General features: G+C 37.4%; 1 protein-coding gene across 7 annotated transcripts in view; it reads right to left on the bottom strand.

The window, feature by feature from the left end:
* Window positions 1–11,026: 11,026 nt before the first annotated feature.
* The window catches only part of LOC125677770 (thyrotropin-releasing hormone receptor-like), a 53,551-nt gene continuing 43,181 nt past the window's right edge, over window positions 11,027–21,396 (bottom strand). The window contains exons 2-4 of one of the 7 annotated variants that reach the window (XM_048915942.2): window positions 14,355–14,583; window positions 14,113–14,161; window positions 11,027–11,435 (exon numbers count right to left, since the gene is read on the bottom strand). In XM_048915942.2, coding sequence (XP_048771899.2) covers window positions 11,414–11,435; window positions 14,113–14,161; window positions 14,355–14,583 — 300 coding nt within the window. In that variant the 3' untranslated portion in view covers window positions 11,027–11,413. Of the gene's footprint in view, window positions 11,436–12,160; window positions 14,165–14,342; window positions 14,584–21,396 lie in introns of those variants that run through there. The other 6 variants (XM_048915940.2, XM_048915941.2, XM_048915939.2 and 3 more) reach the window with 6 other exon arrangements.

Genomic DNA, 21,396 nt, shown 5'->3' with positions numbered 1-21,396 from the left:
TATGTTTATCGCCTTATTCGTGTGGTCCAAGTTTAAAGGTAGAGAAACAGAACACTATAGACCCCTTTGTAAACTTGTCTATATTTCTTTGTTCGTATACTGGTTTACGTAGACGTCACCAGCGTTTGCTGAAGTGCTACACATGACGTATCCATGGCGATTACGGCCGTTGCAGTGAGCGTTCTTTAGCGTACCAGCGCCTACTGTGACCTCTATATCCAAGGTCATACTCAAAGGATCTACGACTTTCATTTCTAAATCTGGGCACTTGGTGAAGGAACGTCCATATCTTAGTTATCTTAGGTTTTACGCGGTATCGGGATTTAGAATCAAACACGAGCTGCCCGAATACAAAGCGAACGCTTTAACTACTAATCGCCGCGACTTCTCCATATCTAGTACAAATTAATTTTCATCTTTGAACTTGTGGTGGTATATATTTCTGCCTTCTACGTACAAGATAAATTATGTCAACATTCGAGAAAAGTATGTCAACATACAAGATATATTTCCAATATTTCGGCTTGAGCATCACTGAAGAGACATTTGTCGAAATGCGCATCTGGTGCATTGGTACTGTATAAGCTTTACATTACGACCCAAGAATTATTAGATATCTTAGTGTTGGTAATAGAAAGGAAAATATACTTCATTGTCAATTGCATGACAAATTTTTAGTAAGTATCTTTTGTTTTATGTGTTCAGAGAAGAACCGTAAACCTCCAGCTAGGTAATACAACTACTCTCCTATTGTGAGTTTCAGGACGCTCTACTCACAACGTGACGCACATCATTCACTACATCATATCCATTTGGTGGCTATCTTGTGCCATTTTACATTTTGTCGTCTTTTCGTAATTTCGAGGCGAAAAGATGTCAAAACAAACAGACGACAAAACGATACTTGGCAACTTTTTGTCCCGAAATAACGAAACAAAAAGACAACAAAATACATGTGTAAAGACAACAAAGAAAACCCACAGATTAGAGACCAATTTTGTCGTCTTTTCACTTAGCGTTATGTCATTTTGTCGTTATTTCAAGGCGAAAAGATGGGGAGGAATAAAAAAAAAAAAAAAACGACACGAGAAGACAACAAAACAATAACAAGGGACTTTTCACCCAAAATATCTTAATGACAACAGACAACTTAAATCTGACATGAATTCTTTAATATGGTAGAATTCTCAGTGCCCGTATATTTCTCTGCTTATCCACCATATTAGATGAATATTCTATAATAATTATGCTTCAGAGTTAGTATGGTATTTAAGTGGACGATTTTAGTACGTTTCAATTCACCATCAGTGTTTCCGATTTACACGTGCGGATAGCCTCAATGGTAACACGTACATTTCCAATGATAACGTACATTGTATTTGCTAATTATAGTGACACATATTTTACAGAAATTCAAAACATTTTACAAATTACATAAATAAACTAACACCTGGCCCAAATGGACCAATATGTCACATTGAATCAATATATGTATCATAACAATGTCTCTCTCTCTCTCTCTCTCTCTCTCTCTCTCTCTCTTTTACTAAAATCAGACAGCCAAAATGACGGAGAAATCTATAATCTTAAATCTCTGTTCTCATATATTCAATTCAATTTATTTATGCCAACATGGTGATGTCAATAAATAAATTGAATTGAATAAATGCAAAGAGAGATGTAAGCTTATAGATTTCTCCGTCATTTTTGCTGTCTGATTTTGGTAAAAATTGATTATGAAATTTGCTGTCTGTCATGGATAATTAATCATCAAATTCACGAAGAAGGAATCCTTTAAGATTAAATCATGATTCTCATATACTTGTATTCTACTGAAGAAATTCTTTCTTAAACTACTTTGTGTACATGTTATAAGGCACGTTGAAACAGGAGGTCGCGGTGGGCAGGAGACCTGTTCGGTCTCCCTTTTACACGTTATTTTTCCCGTTATGTTAACATACAATGAACATATTTTCTACATATTTTAAAAGTTCGATTGATTTGCTGCCCCCTTTTTAAAGCAGCAGTGAAAGGCAGTTGATGTTTGAAGTGCTGAATTGAACAATACGTCGCAATTCACATCCACATATATTTTTAAAAGTACAACTCATTTTTAGCTCACCAGAACCGAAGGTTCAAGTGAGCTTTTCTGATCACATTTTGTCCGTCGTCCGTCTGTCTGTAAACTTTTCACATTTTCGACTTCTTCTCCAGAACCACTGGGCCAATTTCAACCAAACTTGGCCAAAAGCATCCTTGGGTGAAGGGCTTTTAAGTTTGTTCAAATGAAAGGCCATGTCCCTTTCAAAGGGGAGATAATAACAAAAATGCAAAAATAGGGTGGGGTCATTTAAAAATCTTCTTGTCAAGAACCACTGGGCCAGAAGAGCTGAAATTTACCTGAAAGCTTCCTGCCATATTGCAGATTCAAGTTTGTTCAAATCATGGGCCCCGGGGGTTGGATGGGGTCACAATAGGGGATCAAAGTTTTACATACAAATATGTAGGACAAATCTTTAAAAATCTTCTTTTCAAGAATCACTGAACCAGAAAAGCTGAGATTTACATGAAAGCTTCCTGACATAATGCAGATTCAAGGTGGTTCATATCATGGGCCCCGGGGGTTGGATGGGGTCACAATAGGGGATCAAAGTTTTACATACAAATATGTAGGACAAATCTTTAAAAATCTTCTTTTCAAGAATCACTGAACCAGAAAAGCTGAGATTTACATGAAAGCTTCCTGACATAATGCAGATTCAAGTTGGTTCAAATCATGGGCCCCGGGGGTTGGATGGGGCCACAATAAGGATCAAAGTTTTACATACAAATATATAGGACAAATCTTTAAAAATCTTCTTTTCAAGAATCACTGAACCAGAAAAGCTGATTTTTACACGAAAACTTTCTGACATAGTGCAGATTCAAGTTTGTTCAAATCATGGCCCCCGGGGGTAGGATGGGACCACAATAGGGGATCAAATTTTTACATACAAATATATAGGGAAAAACTTTTAAAATCTTCTCAAGAACCACTAAGCCAGAAAAGCTGAGATTTACATGAAAGCTTCTTGACATAGTGCAGATTCAAGTTTGTTCAAATCATGGGCCCCAGGGGTTGGATGAGGCCACATTAGGGGATCAAATTTTTACATACAAATATATCGGAAAATCTTCTCAAGAACCACTGAGCCAGAAAAGCTGATTTTTACATGAAAACTTTCTGACATAGTGCAGATTCAAGTTTGTTCAAATCATGCCCCCCGGGAGTAGGATGGGGCCACAAGGGGGATCAAAGTTTTACATACAAATATATAGTTAAAATCTTCTTCTCAATAACCACTGAGTCAGAAAAGCTGATATCTACAAGAAAACTTTCTGACATAGTGCAGATTCAAGTTTGTTCAAATCATGGCCCACGGGGGGTAGGATGGGGCCACAAATGGGGGGGGGGTGTCAAAGTTTTACATACAAATATAGGGAAAATCTTTAAAAACCTTCTTCTCAAGAACCATTGGGCCAAAGAAGTTGACATTTACATGAAAGGTTTCTGATGTAGTGTAGATTCAAGTTTGCAAAAATTATGGCCTCCAGGGGTAGTTGAGGCCATAATAGGGACTAAGGTTTTACATGCAAATATATATGGAAAGTCTTCAGATATGGACCAAGGTGACTCAGGTGAGCGATGTGGCCCATGGGCCTCTTGTTTAAATGTGTATTCGAGTTCACCGACAAAGAGACAGGACGGGAAAAAAAGCGACAAGCAACAATGTCGGGGGCAATCCCATTCATCTTGATGAAAAAAGTATTGAGTTAATCTAATATTCATATATTACGTGTAAATATACATTATTTATTCCAATCTTTAAGTGAACTTTTATTGATCTTTATCGTGATCATTCTAATGAGGAAAATCCTGTGAAGCCGTTAGTTAACGTCATCGCCACATCATTTATTTAAATCTTTACATTTTAAAATAAACTTTTAATTATTGATTGTTATCGGGATGATTTTAATGAGAAAAATCCTGCGAGGCCGTTCGTTACCTCATCGCCTCGATGGGAGCTAAATCGCCGCCTTAGCACCGTCTGAATTCAGGAGAGATACGTCTCCTCGCTAACTTGCATTTTCTCAGCACCGTCTGAATTCAGGAGAGATACGTCTCCTCGCTTACTTTCATTTTCTCAGCACCGTCTGAATTCAGGAGAGATACATCTCCTCGTTTACTTTCATTTTTTCAGCACCGTCTGAATTCAGGAGAGATACGTCTCCTCGCTTACTTTCATTTTCTCAGCACCATCTGAATTCAGGAGAGATACGTTTCCTAGCTTACTTTCATTTTCTCAGCAGCGTCTGAATTCAGGAGAGATACGTCTCCTCGCTTACTTTCATTTTCTCAGCAGCGTCTGAATTCAGGAGAGATACGCCTCCTCGCTTACTTTCATTTTCTCAGCAGCGTCTGGATTCAGGAGAAATACGTTTCCTCGCTTACTTTCATTTTCACAGCACCGTCTGAATTCAGGAGAGATACGCCTCCTCGCTTACTATCATTGTGTTACATTGCTGAGTCATTCTCGTCAGGAATCCTGTCCAGTGCAGAGCGTGCATTCATTTGTAATTCCCCCGTGACTTCATGTAAAAGACTCAAAATGATTACCGAGTTTTCTAGGACTTTATCTCAATGTACAATTTGTGAAAATATGGTTTTAGGTAATTATCGCCCGCTATTCTTTAAATATGCCTTAAATTTACACTTTTTAAAAAAAAAGTGCAGCATTAAAGGACACATCTCATGTTTTCAAAGTATACAATATTACATGCATTTTGTCTTCTTTATGCTTATAGTAATTAATTCTAATAGTTCGTTCGCCGAAATTTTGCGATAATTAACCACAATACAGACTTAAATCTAAGCCCCGATTTCAAAAAGTCAAGTTAATTAGGTAGGTAGTCACGTGGTACAGTGACGTCACATGCGCCCTTCGGATTGTGAAAGTACTGCGAGATATTATTAAAAACTCAACTTTTTGGGGCCTAATTAATTTACCATGGGCAACATTCAAATCGATGTTGATAAATTGTCCGGGTTTTATATGTGTTCGCCACCAGTGCACACATATAACGATGTAAATACCCAAATATAGCGAGTAAAGCGTGTATGAAATCGGCAAAATTGTATGGCATGTCAAACGTTGCAATATTTGATCTTTTCCATTTGTATTGTATAATTTTTCATTTGTATTCTATATTTTCCATTTGTATTGTATAATTTTCCATTTGTATTCGATATTTTCCATTTGCATTGTATAATTTTTCATTTGGATTGTATCCAGGGAATGTTTATTTTGATTTGTTACGAAGGATTTCATTAGTTAACGTCACTGATGTACCACATCTGTAGACGTGCTTAGCACACAGGGCCGTAGCAATGACGGTTCTTTATCGTGCCAACGCCTGTGCAGCGATACGGAATATCTGTTTTTATGGTCATTACGGAAAGACCCGTGATTCTCACTTTTAAATGCCGAGTGTTTGGCAAAGGAGCAATCACTGTCTTTGTTTATGTCTTAGGTTTGATGCAGCAATGACAGTAACGGTTCTCGAACTCACGACCTCTCGCCCACAAACCAAGCGATATATTACTGAGCTACCGCAATCAAGTCCATGTAGGACTAGTTATATTGAAAATACGTAGCTAGCTCTAGTAATGGCGAATCCCCCACCCCCTGATCTTTTTTTTAAAAAAAATAGAACTCTCCAGAAAAGCATGCACATTTTTATTTAGTCAGAATTCAGTAGATTCGGGGGACTTAATTCGGCCCTTGGGTCCCCACCAATCAGCCAATTGTTAACATCGAGTTTGGCTTGTTACAACTATTCAATGGATTCAATGGAGTTATTGTTTATCGAATTTGGTAATGCGCGAGATGTTGAAGAGGTAAAGTTCAGGAGCCACGTTTCGCAGGAATGTACCGTATTTGCTAAGTGTAATGGCGTACACCCCCCTCCCCAATTAATTGAACGCTTTTATGCGTCTAATGTGATCAGCATTCAAACTAGTCTCCTATTTAACCACTGGCTGATCTAGATAATTCTGAACGAAAGGATGCAGTAAACTGCTGGATGTCTGGGGACTGCCCGCCCCCCCCCCCCCCAATTTTTAAATTTAAGGTAAATCTTGGTATCTTCTTTAGAAAAATGTATTAAAAGATAAAAGAAGCAATAATTTCTTCCATTCCCGGAGAATAAATGACAAAATCTTTTGATTTCTTGAATTACTTTATTGAGAGAACTTAATTTTTCCAGAAACCCTTAAAATTTGCGTCATTTTACTAATTTTACTTTATTAAAAATGACATATTTCAAGCCCTATAAAATCCAGCTATCGGGGACTTCGCCCACTGGGTCATAAAGTGGCGCCCCCGTAACTGCATTTCCTGGATCCGCCCCTGTAAGCCCCCTGGAACAAGTGCGTTTTGACAAAATAAAACGCACATACAAGTATGCTTTTTTGACATCTATATATAAAATATCATATTTGTGAAGGAAAGGGGGGGGGGGGTCTCCCGGCGCAAGATTCCACATTGCTAGCTACATGTATGTTCAACAAGTCCTTATATGGAACCGATCGCGGTAGTTCAGTGATATATCCTTTGGTTCGTAACCGTGAGGTCGCATGTTCGAGTTCTACTCGTGTCATGGCTGCATCAAACCAGTTAATACTTTCCCATACGTATTGCTATCTAAAAGTGAGAATCACAGATCTTTCGGATAATGTGACCTTAAAAGCAGACATCCCGTGTTGCGACAGGCGTTGACACGTTAAAAAAAACCCACTGCTACGCCACTGTGCGCGTACATGTAGCATAGTAAGTCTATTTGTGGTACGTAACGGCTAAATATAAGTGGGACCTAAACTAATGAAATCCTTCGTAACAAATCAAAATAAACAATCCCTCGGATGCAATACAAATGAAAGATTTTGCAATGCAAATGGAAATTATACAATGCAAAACGAAAAAAATATATAATACAAATGGAAAATATACAATACAAATGGAAAATTATACAATACAAATGGAAAAGATCAAATATTGCAACGTTTGACATGCCATAAAATTGTGAGTAAATAATGTTTATATGGGTCGCTGTCTACAAACTGTTTGGGGATGTTATTCCTTTATACATCTGTAATTGGCGTTGTTTTTCTAAAATAAACAGTGCAATCATTATTTATTTTTGGATTAGACAAATTATGATACGTTAAATTGTTGACAACTAGGCCCTATGCCAAGCTATTGTCACGCGTGCATTTCGGAAAGAAAGAAAAAGACAACACACACACAAATCAATAGAAATATTCAAATTTAAAGTGGTAATCACATTATTTTATTTTGATAAAGCAATCGTATTACTATTTTTGAATTGTGATCTGCACGTCTTTAGGAAGTACGAAGTGGGAGCACGGCGTTATAGTCTACTGACGCACTCAAGATGCTACGAGTTCAATAAAGAAATAATTTTATAATTCAATTTAAAGTTAGGAAATACAATATTCTATTATTTGTATAATTAAAAGTTCAATTATTTTGTATCTTTATTTTTTGTTGTTGTAAAGCTACCAGTTGGTAGAAGTTACATTGTATCGTCGATATATGTTGTTACAAGGTGAAGGTCAGTTGATCCGAGTGTGTATTGAATTTGAAGAGCAAAACAGAATGTATGCTATAGGCCTACCAGTGCTTATAGCTTCGATATATCCATTTTCTCGCAGTTTATCAGGGTCTCTGTGCAAGCGATGTTTGAAAAGGTGACTGGGTGTGTTTTTTAAGGTAAAGTTCTTGCTCCAACAAAAAAAATATCCACGTCTTTTTTCTCGTACCTTCCTTCGAAAAATTGAAAAATACTCAGTCTAAATCCTTTCTATCGACAACTAATACACCCGAGCACGGCACAAAACATCTTAAGGCCAGATGATATAAACAATTTTTTCTACCTTTAGCACTGAAGAGTTCCCATGGTAAAAAAATAGTTTGGTTGGTTTTGGTTTTCTCATTTATAGTTGTTTGGAACTCTTCTGTGTTTTAAGAGCAGGAAAGGTGGTCAGTAAACAATTGTGGTGCCCGAATCATTCAGGAGGAAATAATCAGGAAAAATTATTAGTAAACAAGAGGCCCATGGGCCACATCGCTCACCTGAGTCACCTTGGTCCATATCAGAAGATTTTCCATATCTATTTGCATGTAAAACCGTAGTCCCTATTATGGCCCCAAACCTACCCCTGGAGGCCATGGTTTTTGCAAACTTGAATCTACACTATGTCAGAAAGCTTTCATGTAAATGTGAACTTCTTTGGCCCAATGGTTCTTGAGAAGAAGATTTTTAAAGATTTTTCCTATATATTTGTATGTAAAACTTTGATCCCCTATTGTGGCCCCATTCTACCCCAGGGGGCCATGATTTTAACAAACCTGAATCTGCACTATATCAAAAAGCTTTCATATAAATCTCAGCTTTTCTGGCTTAGTGGTTCTGGGAAGATTTTTAAAAAAAAATTCCTATATATTTGTATGTAAAACTTTGACCCCCTATTGTGGCCCCATCCGACCCCCGGGGGCCATGATCTTAACAATTTATAATCTGCACTATATTAGGAAGCTTTCATATAAATCTCAGCTTTTCTGGCTCAGTGGTTCTTGAGAAGAAGATTTTAAAAGATTTTTCTTATAAATTTGTATGTAAAACTTTGATGCCCCCCTTGAGGCCCCATCCAATCCCCGGGGTCCATCATTTTAACAAACTTGAATCTGCACTATATAAAAAAAAAACCAAAAAAACAAACAAACAAAAAACCAAAAAAAAAGAATAATAAAAAAAAATTGACCCCCTATTGTGGCCCCATCCGATCCTCGGGGTCCATCATTTTAACAAACTTGAATCTGCACTATATAAAAAAAAACAAAAAAAAAAAAAAAACTTTGACCCCTATTGTGGCCCCATCCGATCCCCGGGGGCCATGATTTTAACAATTTAGAATCTGCATTATATAAGGAAACTTTCATATAAATCTCAGCTTTTCTGGCTCAGTGGTTCTTGAGAAGAAGATTTTTAAAGATTTTCCCTATATATTTGTATGTAAAACTTTGATCCCCGGGGGCCATGATTTTAACAATTTAGAATCTGCACTACCTAATAAAGCTTATTTATAAATTTCAGTGTAAAAAAGTACTTTTGGTCTGAAGTCGTAAGACATTTCTGTAAAATAGGTTCTGACCTTTGTGTCTTTATTTTATATATATATATATATGCGCATTTCGACAAATAATGTCTCTTCAGTGATGCTCAACCGATATGTTTCAAATCCGAAATAACAATGAAGTTTTAGAGCTAAAAACAGCGTGCCAAAAAAGTGGAGTCAAATATATATATGCAATCTGATTAAAATCAGATCCTTTGATCCGCTCACGTAGATCACTACACACGGTATAGCAATCTACGTGAGTGGATCAAAGGATCCAATTTTAATCAGACTGATATCTATGTTGCATGCACCTCTTATTAATTTTTAGTGCTTTGTGTTTCTTATTTGTCAATATTGTCTGATAGTCTACCAAGCATATACATTGCAGAATACTGTCATTCTATAGGAAGAGTGTTTATTCTTGATGATATGAAGTCTCAAAGAAGGTTAAAACAGAAAAAGTACATGGGGGTGCTACATACAGAATTTAATGATGTAGATCTGACGTACATTGAAAGCCTAAACTCGCATGTCGTAGTAAGTTTAAAAGAAAAGTTAATGAAAGTCATACCTTGAGACATATTTGACATCTCCATAGGGTTTATGCTTTTTTCCAATTTCTGTATTTTATAGAACAAGAGGCCCATGGGCCACATCGCTCACCTGAATCACCTTGGTTCATATTAAATGATTTTTCCTATATATTCGCATGTAAAACTTTGATCCCTATTGTGGCCCTAACTTACTCCCAGGGGCCATGATTTTTCAAAATTGAATCTGCACTATGTCAGGAAGTTTTCATGTAAATGTAAACTTTTCTGGCCCAATGATTTTTCATGAATTTCCCAATATATTTGTATTTAAAATTTTGATCCCCTACTGTGGCCCATCTTACCCCAATCTAATTAAAATTAGATGTTAGATCCGCTCACATACTCGCTACACTAATGTAGTGTAGCGAGTATGTGAGCGGATCTAACATCTAATTTTAATTAGATTGATCTTACCCCTGGGTACCATGATTTTTACAACTGTGAATCTGCACTATGTCAGGAAGCTTTCGTGCAAATGTAAACTTCTTTGGCCCAATGGTTCTTAAAGAGAAAAATTTTAAGGATGTTTTCCCCTATTTATTAGTTATGTAAAACTTTGATCCCCTATTGTGGCCCCATCCTACCCCCGGGGGGGCCATGGTTTTAACAAACTGGAATCTGCACTGTGTCTGGAAGCTTCCATGTAAATCTCAGTTTTTTTGGTTTTTTTGGCTCAGTGGTTCTTGAGAAGAAGATTTTTAAAGATTTTTCCTATATATTTGTATGTAAAACTTTGATCCCTATTGTGGCCCCATCCAACCCTTGGGGGCCATGTTTTTTTTTACAAACTTGAATCTGCACTATGTAAGGACGCTTTCATGTAAATTTAAGCTCTTCTGGTCCAGTGGTTTTGAGAAGATTTTTAAATGACCCCACCCTATTTTTGCATTTTTGTGATTATCTCCCCTTTGAAGGAGGCATGGGCCTTCATTTGAATAAATTTGATAACCCTTCACCCAAGGATGCGTTTGGCCAAGTTTGGTTATAATTGGCTCAGTGGTTTTAGAGAAGAAGTAAAAAAATGTAAAAAGTTTACAGACGACAGACAATAGGCGATCAGACAAAATCTCTTGAGCTTTCAGCTCAAGTGGGCTAAAATGGAAGAGAGAGAGAGAGAGAGAGAGAGAGAGAGAGAGAGAGAGAGAGAGAGAGAGAGAGCACCACCCTGAAGTTTTAAAATAAGTTATGCAAGTTAAACGTTCTTCTTTTATAGACAACACAACATCAACATTCTGTTATCCTTTTCATCTGATACACGTATCATACAAATGACATAAGAGTTTTGTTTTTCTGATCTCAGCATGTCATCGACCTGGAATAAACACAATCACATTCCTTCCGTGCAGTCATTCCTTGTTTTACCGGTCGTCTTCCCATTCAATGTCCACAACGGAACGCAAAAAAGGGAACGTAAACTGTGCCCCCCACACCTTCCCCCGTTTTCGATCACCTAGTGTAGCTTCTGATCCATGGAAATGGTCTCTCCTGTTGAATAATACGGCCGTTCATCAGCATGTCTGCAGTGAACGAGTATCTAGTGGACATGCGCGACAGACGGAGGGAAGTATCCAGCCCGTCATTAAACATTCCTCTCTCCTTGCCTGTATAGAACGAAAATAAAAATAATCACATTATAGCATATTCTAATAGCTCCTTGTCGTGGCAAGTAAAAATGTAAAGTAGATCTTAGGTATTACAGAGGGTTGTATATATGTATAGTTATTGTATCAAAGAAGGGAAGAACAATCTTTGGATCAATCGGAGATCGAATATGGCACCCCCGCATAACTAGTTTAGTAGGCGATCTAATCACTGAGCTAAGCACGCCGGATAGCAATATTAATACAATATAAACTTTAAACATATTTCGGAAATCAAACAAGAACTGTTCATAAAGAAAAGTATTGTGGTATTTTTAAAAATGGCAGAAACGTCATGTATGACTTAAAGAAAATCCATGCTAAAGCAATATAAGGCATTCAATTCCTCAGCCATTTAAACATCTACTAAACTAAATGAGAGAAGCAAAAGCGTAATATATACATCCAACGCAAATGGAAATACAAAAAGAAAATTTCAAAACGTAACAAAAACAATGATCAAAAAACCCCAAACAAAACAAACATCCATGTAACACTTCTATGTTACGGGCTCGTACTAAATGGGTTTTATCATATACATTAATACGTTTACACAATTACTAGATTATATTTATACGTAGTTTAAGTTCACAACAACAGTTGTTTTGTTAGATTGAAGATTTTGACACCCCCCCCCCCCATTATTTTTAATGAAATGGTCGTACGTCAAATGGTCATCTGTAAGATTTTATATTTACCCATTTTTTTTCCACTGGCACTTGTAATAATGATGATGTAAACTTACTATTTTATTTCTGTAAAGAAATTGTCTACAATTTTCTCTTCTTTTTGTTTTTTAGTTCTAGTCAAGATTTAGTTTTAGAGTTATGTCCCTTTGTGTTTAGTTACGTGATTATGTAACATTATCTAGGATGCATTGGCTATATCACATCTCCCTTCATACTTTTATACAGAAAAGTAACAAGTATTTGCGCTTTATTATGGGGTATAATTGTGGGAGCCGGAGGGGGGGGGGTTACTGGGCTAAAATAATATGACAACTGTTTTGTCTAAAATTAGAGCTGATTTCATCACAAGATAATAATATAGTAGTAACTCGATGTCCTACAAAACAGTGATGTTATTTCTACGGAAAAAAACTTTAAAATGTCTTGAGAACTAGCTGCCCATAAATTAAAGCCCTTTTCACACATTCACAGACGAGACCCTGTATCATCAGTCCATGACAATCTGTTATCCCTGTGTCCGAACCGTTTATGCATCCGGCTTCGTCCGGGGCCATTCGACTTGTTCAATCCAATCCCGGGGAAAAATTAAACATGTTTAATTTGTTAAACATGTTAATTCCACCCCACCCCCGATTGTCCCGGAAGAAAATCCTCCGTAATGATCCGTGTATCAACCGAGAGGTCCGTGTAACATATGAAAGGTGAAGATAACTCCTATAAGCAATACAAAATAGAGAGTAGGGCAAACACGGACTCCTGGACACACCAGAGGTTGGATCAGGTGCCTAGGAGGAGAAAGCATTCCCTGTCGCCCGGTCTAACCCGCCGTGAGCTCTATATATTGATCAGCATTGACTATTTTTGTTTAAAAGCTTCAACCAAGAGGAGGGGGGGGGGGTTGCAGTCCCCGTATTCCCCTTCTAGATCACATATTCTTTTGAGAGAAGTCGAGAGGCACAACCTTCATCGACTTCTCTTCGCAAGCATTCATGTTTGATTCTGGAAAACGTGTAAATGCCGGAGTCGGTGACGGTTTATGCATCGACCGACCTTTCAACTCAGATGTGCTTGGATTTACGCAGTAGACAAGTTGTTTTTAAACATTTAACAGTAATGCACACAACTGTCACAAGGAAATCAACACTTACTTGCTTTTAATCCATTTTCAATATGTTCCCTATCCCGGGTTTAAATCACAACGCTTTTCTCTTAATTGGTCCCCTATTGTGACATAGCTTCTCCCAAGACGAGTTAACGTAAAATCGGGACTGGGAACATGTCTAAATCATCGGATCCAAAACACCCAATCTCTTTCTCTATCCCATACCTGTCTAAATCATCGGACCCAAAAGCTCGATCTCTCTCTATCCCAGACCTGTCTAAATCATCAGACCCAAAACACCCGATCTCCCTCTATCCCGATACCTCTCTAAATCATCGGACCCAAACACCCGTTCTCTCTCTATCCCGATACCTGTCTAAATCATCAGACACAAACACCCGTTCTCTCTCTATACCAGACCTGTCTAAATCATCGGACCCAAAAGCTCTCTCTCTCTCTCTCTCTCTCTCTCTCTCTCTCTCTCTCTCTCTCTCTCTCTCTCTCTCTCTCTCAGACCTCTCTAAATCATCAGACCCAAAACACCCAATCTCCCTCTATCCCAATACCTCTCTAAATCATCGGACCCAAATACCCGTTCTCTCTCTATCCCATACCTGTCTAAATCACCGGACCCAAAAGCTCGATCTCTCTCTATCACAGACCTGTCTAAATCATCGGACCCAAACACCCGATCTCTTTCTACCTCATACCTGTCTGAATCACCGGACCCAAAAGCTCGATCTCTCTCTATCACAGACCTGTCTAAATCATCGAACCCAAAAAACCCATGTCTCTCTCAGACCTGTCTAAATCACCGGACCCAAACAACTGCTTAATATCTATGTACCTTGATTTGACATCCAAAGACGTGGACGCTTCACGTTTTGCAAGTTTCTCTGCTGAAAAATTAATATTGAATAGATTGGTTACGTATAGAATGGCCAACCAAATTATAATTGAATTTCATATGATCAGCAGCATTCCATGCAACTATCACACATAAACTGTTTCAAAACAATTACAACTGTTAAAGAAAAGGATGCAAAACAACAGCAACAATACAAAATCAGAACTCACTAGGCGTCTGACCTTTACAAACTATGTCCCGGAATGCTCGGCGAAATTTGACGGATAACATGTTGTAGACGATAGGGTTAATGGCACTGTTGATGAAGACCATTGTTCTGCAGAAAAGCCAGAACCAGGAATCTTTGAACTGGAGGAGGTTATCTTGGAAGGAATTATAGACAACGACAATGCGGTAAGGGAGCCAGAGGGTTCCGAACAGCACCACTATCACGATCAGCATGCGCACAACCTGTGGAAATAGACAGTGTTTGAATGCTATTTCTTGCAAAAGCGTGTTCCTGTAACAAAAGCATAGCATTTGTGTTATATATTCTTGTAATGCATTGCAAAAGAAATACATTGTACATAGTATTACATGCACTTAGATTTGCTGGTGTTCATCTAAGCCTTCCACTTGAACTGTGCATCATTTGGATCAACAAAAAAGAAAGGAGGTTGGAATGACGGCGATTAAAAAATAAATTTAATTTTTTTATGGTAAGTTATACGAAATCGAACTGATTGAATATACATCTGTTTATTCTTTGCATAAAATGACTTCACGAGACTTGACGTCATGATTTTAACGGCAAATGTAACATCATCCACAGCCCATTTAAAGATATTTCTCACTCTCTTTCATAGTTAATCTAGTAAACACCATCGTCGGAAACCCACGGTCGGTCGCTCTACGTTTACCTAACGTGGGTCACAAGGCCGATATTTTCGCATAACTCATTAAAATGCGTGATCTTATGTGACCTATCGAGGACCAATGGGAATAGCCGTAAATATTCCCGGTACTCAAAGTGTCAGTTGTAATGGCGGCGCCCATGAAAGTGTGTGTGTTTTGTTGTGCCACTATCAAAGATATATAGATGAAAACTCCAGATTTGGCACCCAAAATGGCTGATTATTTTAACTAATACTTCACTTTCACATGTGCCCCCCTTCGGAAATCATGCATCCGTCTCTGGTATGTTTATTATCATCACTGCTTCATGGCACGTGAATAAAATCAGTCATGCATGATGCAATTTAAAAATTAGATGCAAATCTTAATTAAGATATGATCTAACAATCCCGTTCACATGTCATTTTGTAATTAGCGTAGGTGAGACATCAATTGTGTTTACACGAGAGAGGTGTGTAAAGAAGGTCACAATTACTGGCTCAAATTGTGCCGACAACACAACTGGAACAAATTATGGCAGTACTTAATACGCAAGTAAGTTTAACATACCTATAGAAACCGATGAAATACCAAGTCTGTTTTTAAAAAACCTACATTGCTCCCTTATGATGGAACTACGAACTCGTGCTGAACATGTAGACCTGTACATATATTCGTACGCAGTACGATTGTAAACGCTTAGTAACACAGGCTTTTTCCTCCCCTGTCTTTATAGACACAAATACACCCTCCGCTTCAAAAATGCAGATAAAGCATCTCACTGAAAGTTTAGTAACTTGTCCAACTTAAACGTAGTCAAAATCTTGGCTTCGAAAGCATGTTTTTCTATGCTATCGAGGACTGGAAATAAGGGGCATTTTCATTGGTTGAATATCGCAATAAGGAATGGTAAAGCGATCAATCGCATATAGAAGCCGAGACACACCTTCCAGCGAAAATACTGGCCTTGTGACCCACGGTAGGTAAACGTAGAGCGACCAACCGTGGGTTTCCAACGATGAGTAAACACATACATGTAGGTGAATCAAATTCCATGAAATGTAATTGAAAGCCTTTTTAAAATCTATTAACATTGTTTTTATTCAGTATATAGCTCATCACGTGTAAGGAATTCCCATTGTATTGTCTGTCCTTTGTGTGTGATGAATGTGCATCATGCTATCATCATGCCATACACTCTTCATTAGTGTAATTAAATGAATCACGTGGTCTAAAAGATTTTTTTTACACGAAGATCGCCATAATGAAAACTAAGTTAAAATACAGATATGGTAAAAATCAGAAGAATGAATGCGAACAATTTTCAATTTGTACAAAGTAACTTATGCATCATCGTCGCTGATCACGCCCATGATCTCCGCTCACACTATGACATAGCCGTACGCGTTTGAGGTAGGGTAGCTACGCCCGGACTCGGTAAGCGTGGCTAGCGACGATTGATGCTTGTACAACATATAAACACATTTCGCTGATATGAATTAATGTTCTGCGTATAATCAGTTTTTAAATCAAAGCAGACTACTGACAAACAAGTTGATGGTGCAGGAGTTTTAACAATCTCGTTTAAAATCAGCATTTCGCAAATTATATGGTCATCATAACGATCTAGTTTGTCAATGCAACCTATCATTGGGTCAAATGTTGCCTGACGTATTTCATACCGATTGTTAGGCCGTTCTTGGTACACTGATTTTGACTACGGAGAAGATCAAGATACAGGGCTCACGCCGGATGTCGACAGGGTATGGTTACTCCTTCTAGGCACCTAATCCCACCTCTGGTATATCCAAGGGTTCGTATTTGTCTAATTCTCTACTCTGCATTGCTTATAGGAGTTATGAGATTGATCACTGTTCGTTATCCTCACCTTTACAAGAGTTATGAGATTGATCACTGTTCGTTATCTTCACCTTTCCCTATGATACAGATTCCCAATTTTGGAACTTAGATGAACATATGAATTACATAGCTGACGTTGCATTCATTGCACAACAAACATTTATAACACAGCAAAGATTAATATTTTCATTTCCAATATTTTAATTTGCCTTCGATACCTCTGCCACCGGTCGCGGTAGCTCAGTGGTTCACTTCGTAACTGGGAGGTCGTGAGTTAGGACCCCGCTCGTGCAATGGCCGCATGAAACCTCAGACGGCAACATAGGTAGTAATTGCTCCTTTGCCTACGCTCGGCATTTATATGTGAGCATCAAAGGTCTTTTGAATATGACCTTAAAACGGGGGTCCCGTGTCGCGACAGCCGTTGGCACGTTAAAAAAATCACTCAGTGCTACGGCCCTGAGCGCTAAGCATAGGTCTAAATTTGTGGTACTTCACCTACAGCTTGTGATGTCTCAATATGAGTGAAGATTTTTGACGGGACGTAAAACAAACAAACAAACAATCAATCGATAGCTCTGGGAGCGGTAATGATAGCCATTTCTTCCTGAGTGCGATGCAGATGTGAACAACATACGTGTGAATCTTAATAAATATAGCACGTCTATTTTAACGGCTGGGAATTCCAACAGAAATGAAAGTAGAATATAAATATAAGAAATAAACATTATTTTTGAAAATACATGACGGCATGAACTGCAGCGCTTCACGCCAGTATACTTTTCTTGATGCGCTAGCGCTCACGCTAAAACGCTCCATGAAGTATGCTGGCGTAAAGTATCCAAGTTCATGCCCTCATGTATTTTCAAAAATGAAATTTATTTCTTAGGCACAGCAATGTCATTAAGAAAATTAGATATTTTCAATAAACTTGCAGTGAATAATAACTGTATGCTTTAATGAAGATATTTCATGTAAGTACATAGGTCTCTAAGAAGATGGGTTTTGAGTCAACATGTTCGCAAAAATAATAGTAAGAGTTATCGCTCAATAGTTAATCTTTATAATTATGGTTGAATTTATGGAATTTTAAAATTCTACATTTCATAAATTGCGTAAATGTTATCCTTGCATCAGACTTCGCATTTGATAACGTAAATTCGAGTCTAAGAACATTAAAATTATTTTGGTGCAAGTCAGTAATTTTATCAGAATGCACTGCAAGAACTCAAACACCACAATGTGTTTTATTACGTCAGAAATGGATTATAGCTTCTAGCATCAAAACTCCCGGAACTTGGTGATTATTTGAGGAAACGACCTTTATGGGATCGAAATCATCATAAAATGTGAAGAAAGAGTTTCAGAAATATTTTAAAAACAAGTATTCAACATCACCATAAACTGTGAAAACAAGAGGCCCAAGGGCCTAGAATCGCTCTTCTGATAAATTGTACAACCCCACCATTTCTATTCTTAGCCTCTTAGTATTCTAAATCTTTAGTTAAATCCTAAGAATTCAAAAAAAGTAGGTCAATGTGACCTACTTTTTGGTTTACACATTTTGAGAAACCAAGAAATATCAACTGACAAAGTTTGATGATTTTAAGCCAATTAGTATTTGAATATTGAAATATAGCTGTCAAATTCCAATCGTAGGTCATGGTGACCTACTTTTTGGTCAGCGAACTCCGAACATGCAAGACCCATCAACTGACAAAGTTTGATGACTGTAGGTCAAATAGTATCTGAAATATATAAATATATCCGTCAAATTCCAAAAGTAGGTCAAGGTGACCTACTTTTTCGTCAACACCCTTCAAACATGCAAGACCCAACAACTGACAAAGTTTGATGACTGTAGGTCAAATAGTATCTGAATTATATAAATATAGCCGTCCAATTTCAAAAGTAGGTCAAGGTGACGTACTTTTTGGTCGACACCCTTTGAACATGCAAGACGCATCAACTGACAAAGTTTGATGACTGTAGGTCAAATAGTATCTATATATAAATATAGCCGTCCAATTCCAAAAGTAGGTCAAGGTGACGTACTTTTTGGTCGAAACCCTTCGAACATGCAAGACCCATCAACTGACAAAGTTTGATGACTGTAGGTCAAATAGTATCTGAAATATATAAATATAGCCGTCAAATTCCAAAAGTAGGTCAAGGTGACCTACTTTTTGGTCGACACACTCCGTAGACTCAAGATGCATCAACTGTCAAAGTTTGATGATTGTAGGTCAATTAGTGACTGAAATATATAAATATAACTGTCAAATGCCAAAAGTAGGTCACAGTGACCTACTTTTTGGTCGATACACTCTGAAGACTCAAGATGCATCAACTGACAAAGTTTGATGATTGTAGGTCAAATAGTGTCTGAAATATAGTAATTTAGCTGTCAAATACCAAAAGTAGGTCACGGTGACCTACTTTTTGGTCGACACAAACCGAAGACTGAAGACGCATCAACTGACAAAGTTTGATGATCCTAGGTTTTACAGTGCCCAAAATATGCATCTAAAATTGAAAATGTGAAATTTGAATATCTGCAAAATTCAAAAAGTAGGTCATTGTGACCTACTTTTTTTTTTATAAATATGTTTCAAGGCCTCAAGATGCATCAACTTACAAGATTTGATGATTCTAAACCTCTGGGTATTTGAAATAACAACTTAAAATATATCTATAAATGATAAGCCATAAAATACAGAAAGTAGGTCACGGTGACCTATTTTTCAGTTGACGCATTTTAAGGTCCCATGATCCACCAACTGACAAGTTTTGATGGTCATAGGCTTCAAAGTGTCCAAGATATGCATCAAAATTAATTTTAAAATAAATACCTGCAAAATTCAAAAAGTAGGTCACCGTGACCTACTTTTGAGACAACTTGACACAAGGTCCTAAGATGCATCAACTGTCAAAATTTGATGATCCTAGTCCTTATAATGACTAAAATATCAAAGATTTAAGGAAATATAAATTTAGGTCAACTTTGAAGTGACCTTGAGACCACGCCCTTTGCCCCAGGGTAATGCCTTGAACAATTTTTAATCTACAACATATCCTCATCCTTATGTGTAAGTTTGGTAATAATCTGCCCAGTGGTTCTTGAGAAGAAGATTTTTTAGCAACCACTACTTTTGTTTGTATTTTCCTGATTATCTCCCCTTGTTAAAGGGTCACATCCCTCTATTTAGTATGTATGAAAGCCCTTGGGCCAATGATACCCTGTAACAAATTTGAAAAAAATTGGCCAAGGGGTTCTTGAGTTATAGCCCTTTTTCTAAAAAGTTTACGCACACCGCACACCGCACAAATGGCCATAGCATTAGCTCTTTGAGCCTTCGGCTCAGAAGAGCTAAAAATTCGGAATTTGTTAGAACCAAGAGATTAAAGTTACCATAAGATATGGACGAAAGAATTCAGCATTTATGGACATGTTTCCTTGAGTAAAAAATCTATTAATCTTTGAAACAACAAGAGGCCCATGGGTCACATCGCTCACCTGAGACATCTTGGTCCTGCCGATGTTCGGCTGTTGTAAATGATTTTTTTTTATCAATCTTTATTCCCATGAGAAGTTTGACCCCATATGGTGACCGCAACCTAGCCCCCGATTTATCACAACATAACTGAAAATGAATTCGCATTACACAGAGATGTATCAACACCAATATGACTAACATGATCGTGCTGTTCTAGATAAGACCAAGGTCGCAAGGTCATGATCTATCTTACCATAAGAAATTTATATACAAAGTATGGAAGTATGAAAGCTCTATCTCAAATAGTTCAGAAGATATTGAATATAAAAGATTTTCATTAAAGTAGGGCAAACTTCCAGGTCAAGGTCACACACCAAAGTGTAACAAAATCTACGTACAAATAATGTAAGCCCCACCTAAATTAATACTGGATATATCTAATAGGCTATGTTCTCTTAAAAGTGGGTGAAAGTTCAAGGCCACAAGGTCATGATATGAAATGAAAGGTCTTCCTATAAGAAATGTACATACAAAATATGAAGATCTACCTTAAAGACCCAACTTTAAGTTAACGCCCCCAAATTTTACCTGTGTCATGATCAATGATAAGCCGCTGGTCAATCAAACTTTTAACAATAGAGCTTAGGTTGATTGACGTTTGCAGAGACTGTGGTCTACAGCTACCTGAGAAAGATGTTTTGATAACAATCAATGCTAATGATGACCAGCAGTCTTCAGATCTCGAGGAAAGCCCCAGTATACCTGAGTTTTGATAGCATTGACTCGCACCTAGAATATTTTAATTTCTAACGTCTCCTATACAATGCAATTTATCATCGTATTTTCTCTCTCCATCTTTATACATGTATTATAGATTAAACAATCAGAAATCAAACAATAATAATAATGGAAAAAAACCCCCAAACAAACATAAGTTATTGGAATATTTTCTATTAATGATTTATTGTGGCTTTATATTTATAAAAACATGAACAATTCTTTATTGGCGCAGCACATCCACATGTATAATGAT

This window comes from Ostrea edulis, chromosome 1 (assembly GCF_947568905.1).
Source record: "Ostrea edulis chromosome 1, xbOstEdul1.1, whole genome shotgun sequence".
In the NCBI taxonomy this organism is placed as follows: Eukaryota; Metazoa; Mollusca; class Bivalvia; order Ostreida; family Ostreidae; genus Ostrea; species Ostrea edulis.
The sequence above is the reverse complement of the archived record's forward strand: the minus strand, read 5'-3'. Positions and strand labels throughout refer to the sequence as shown.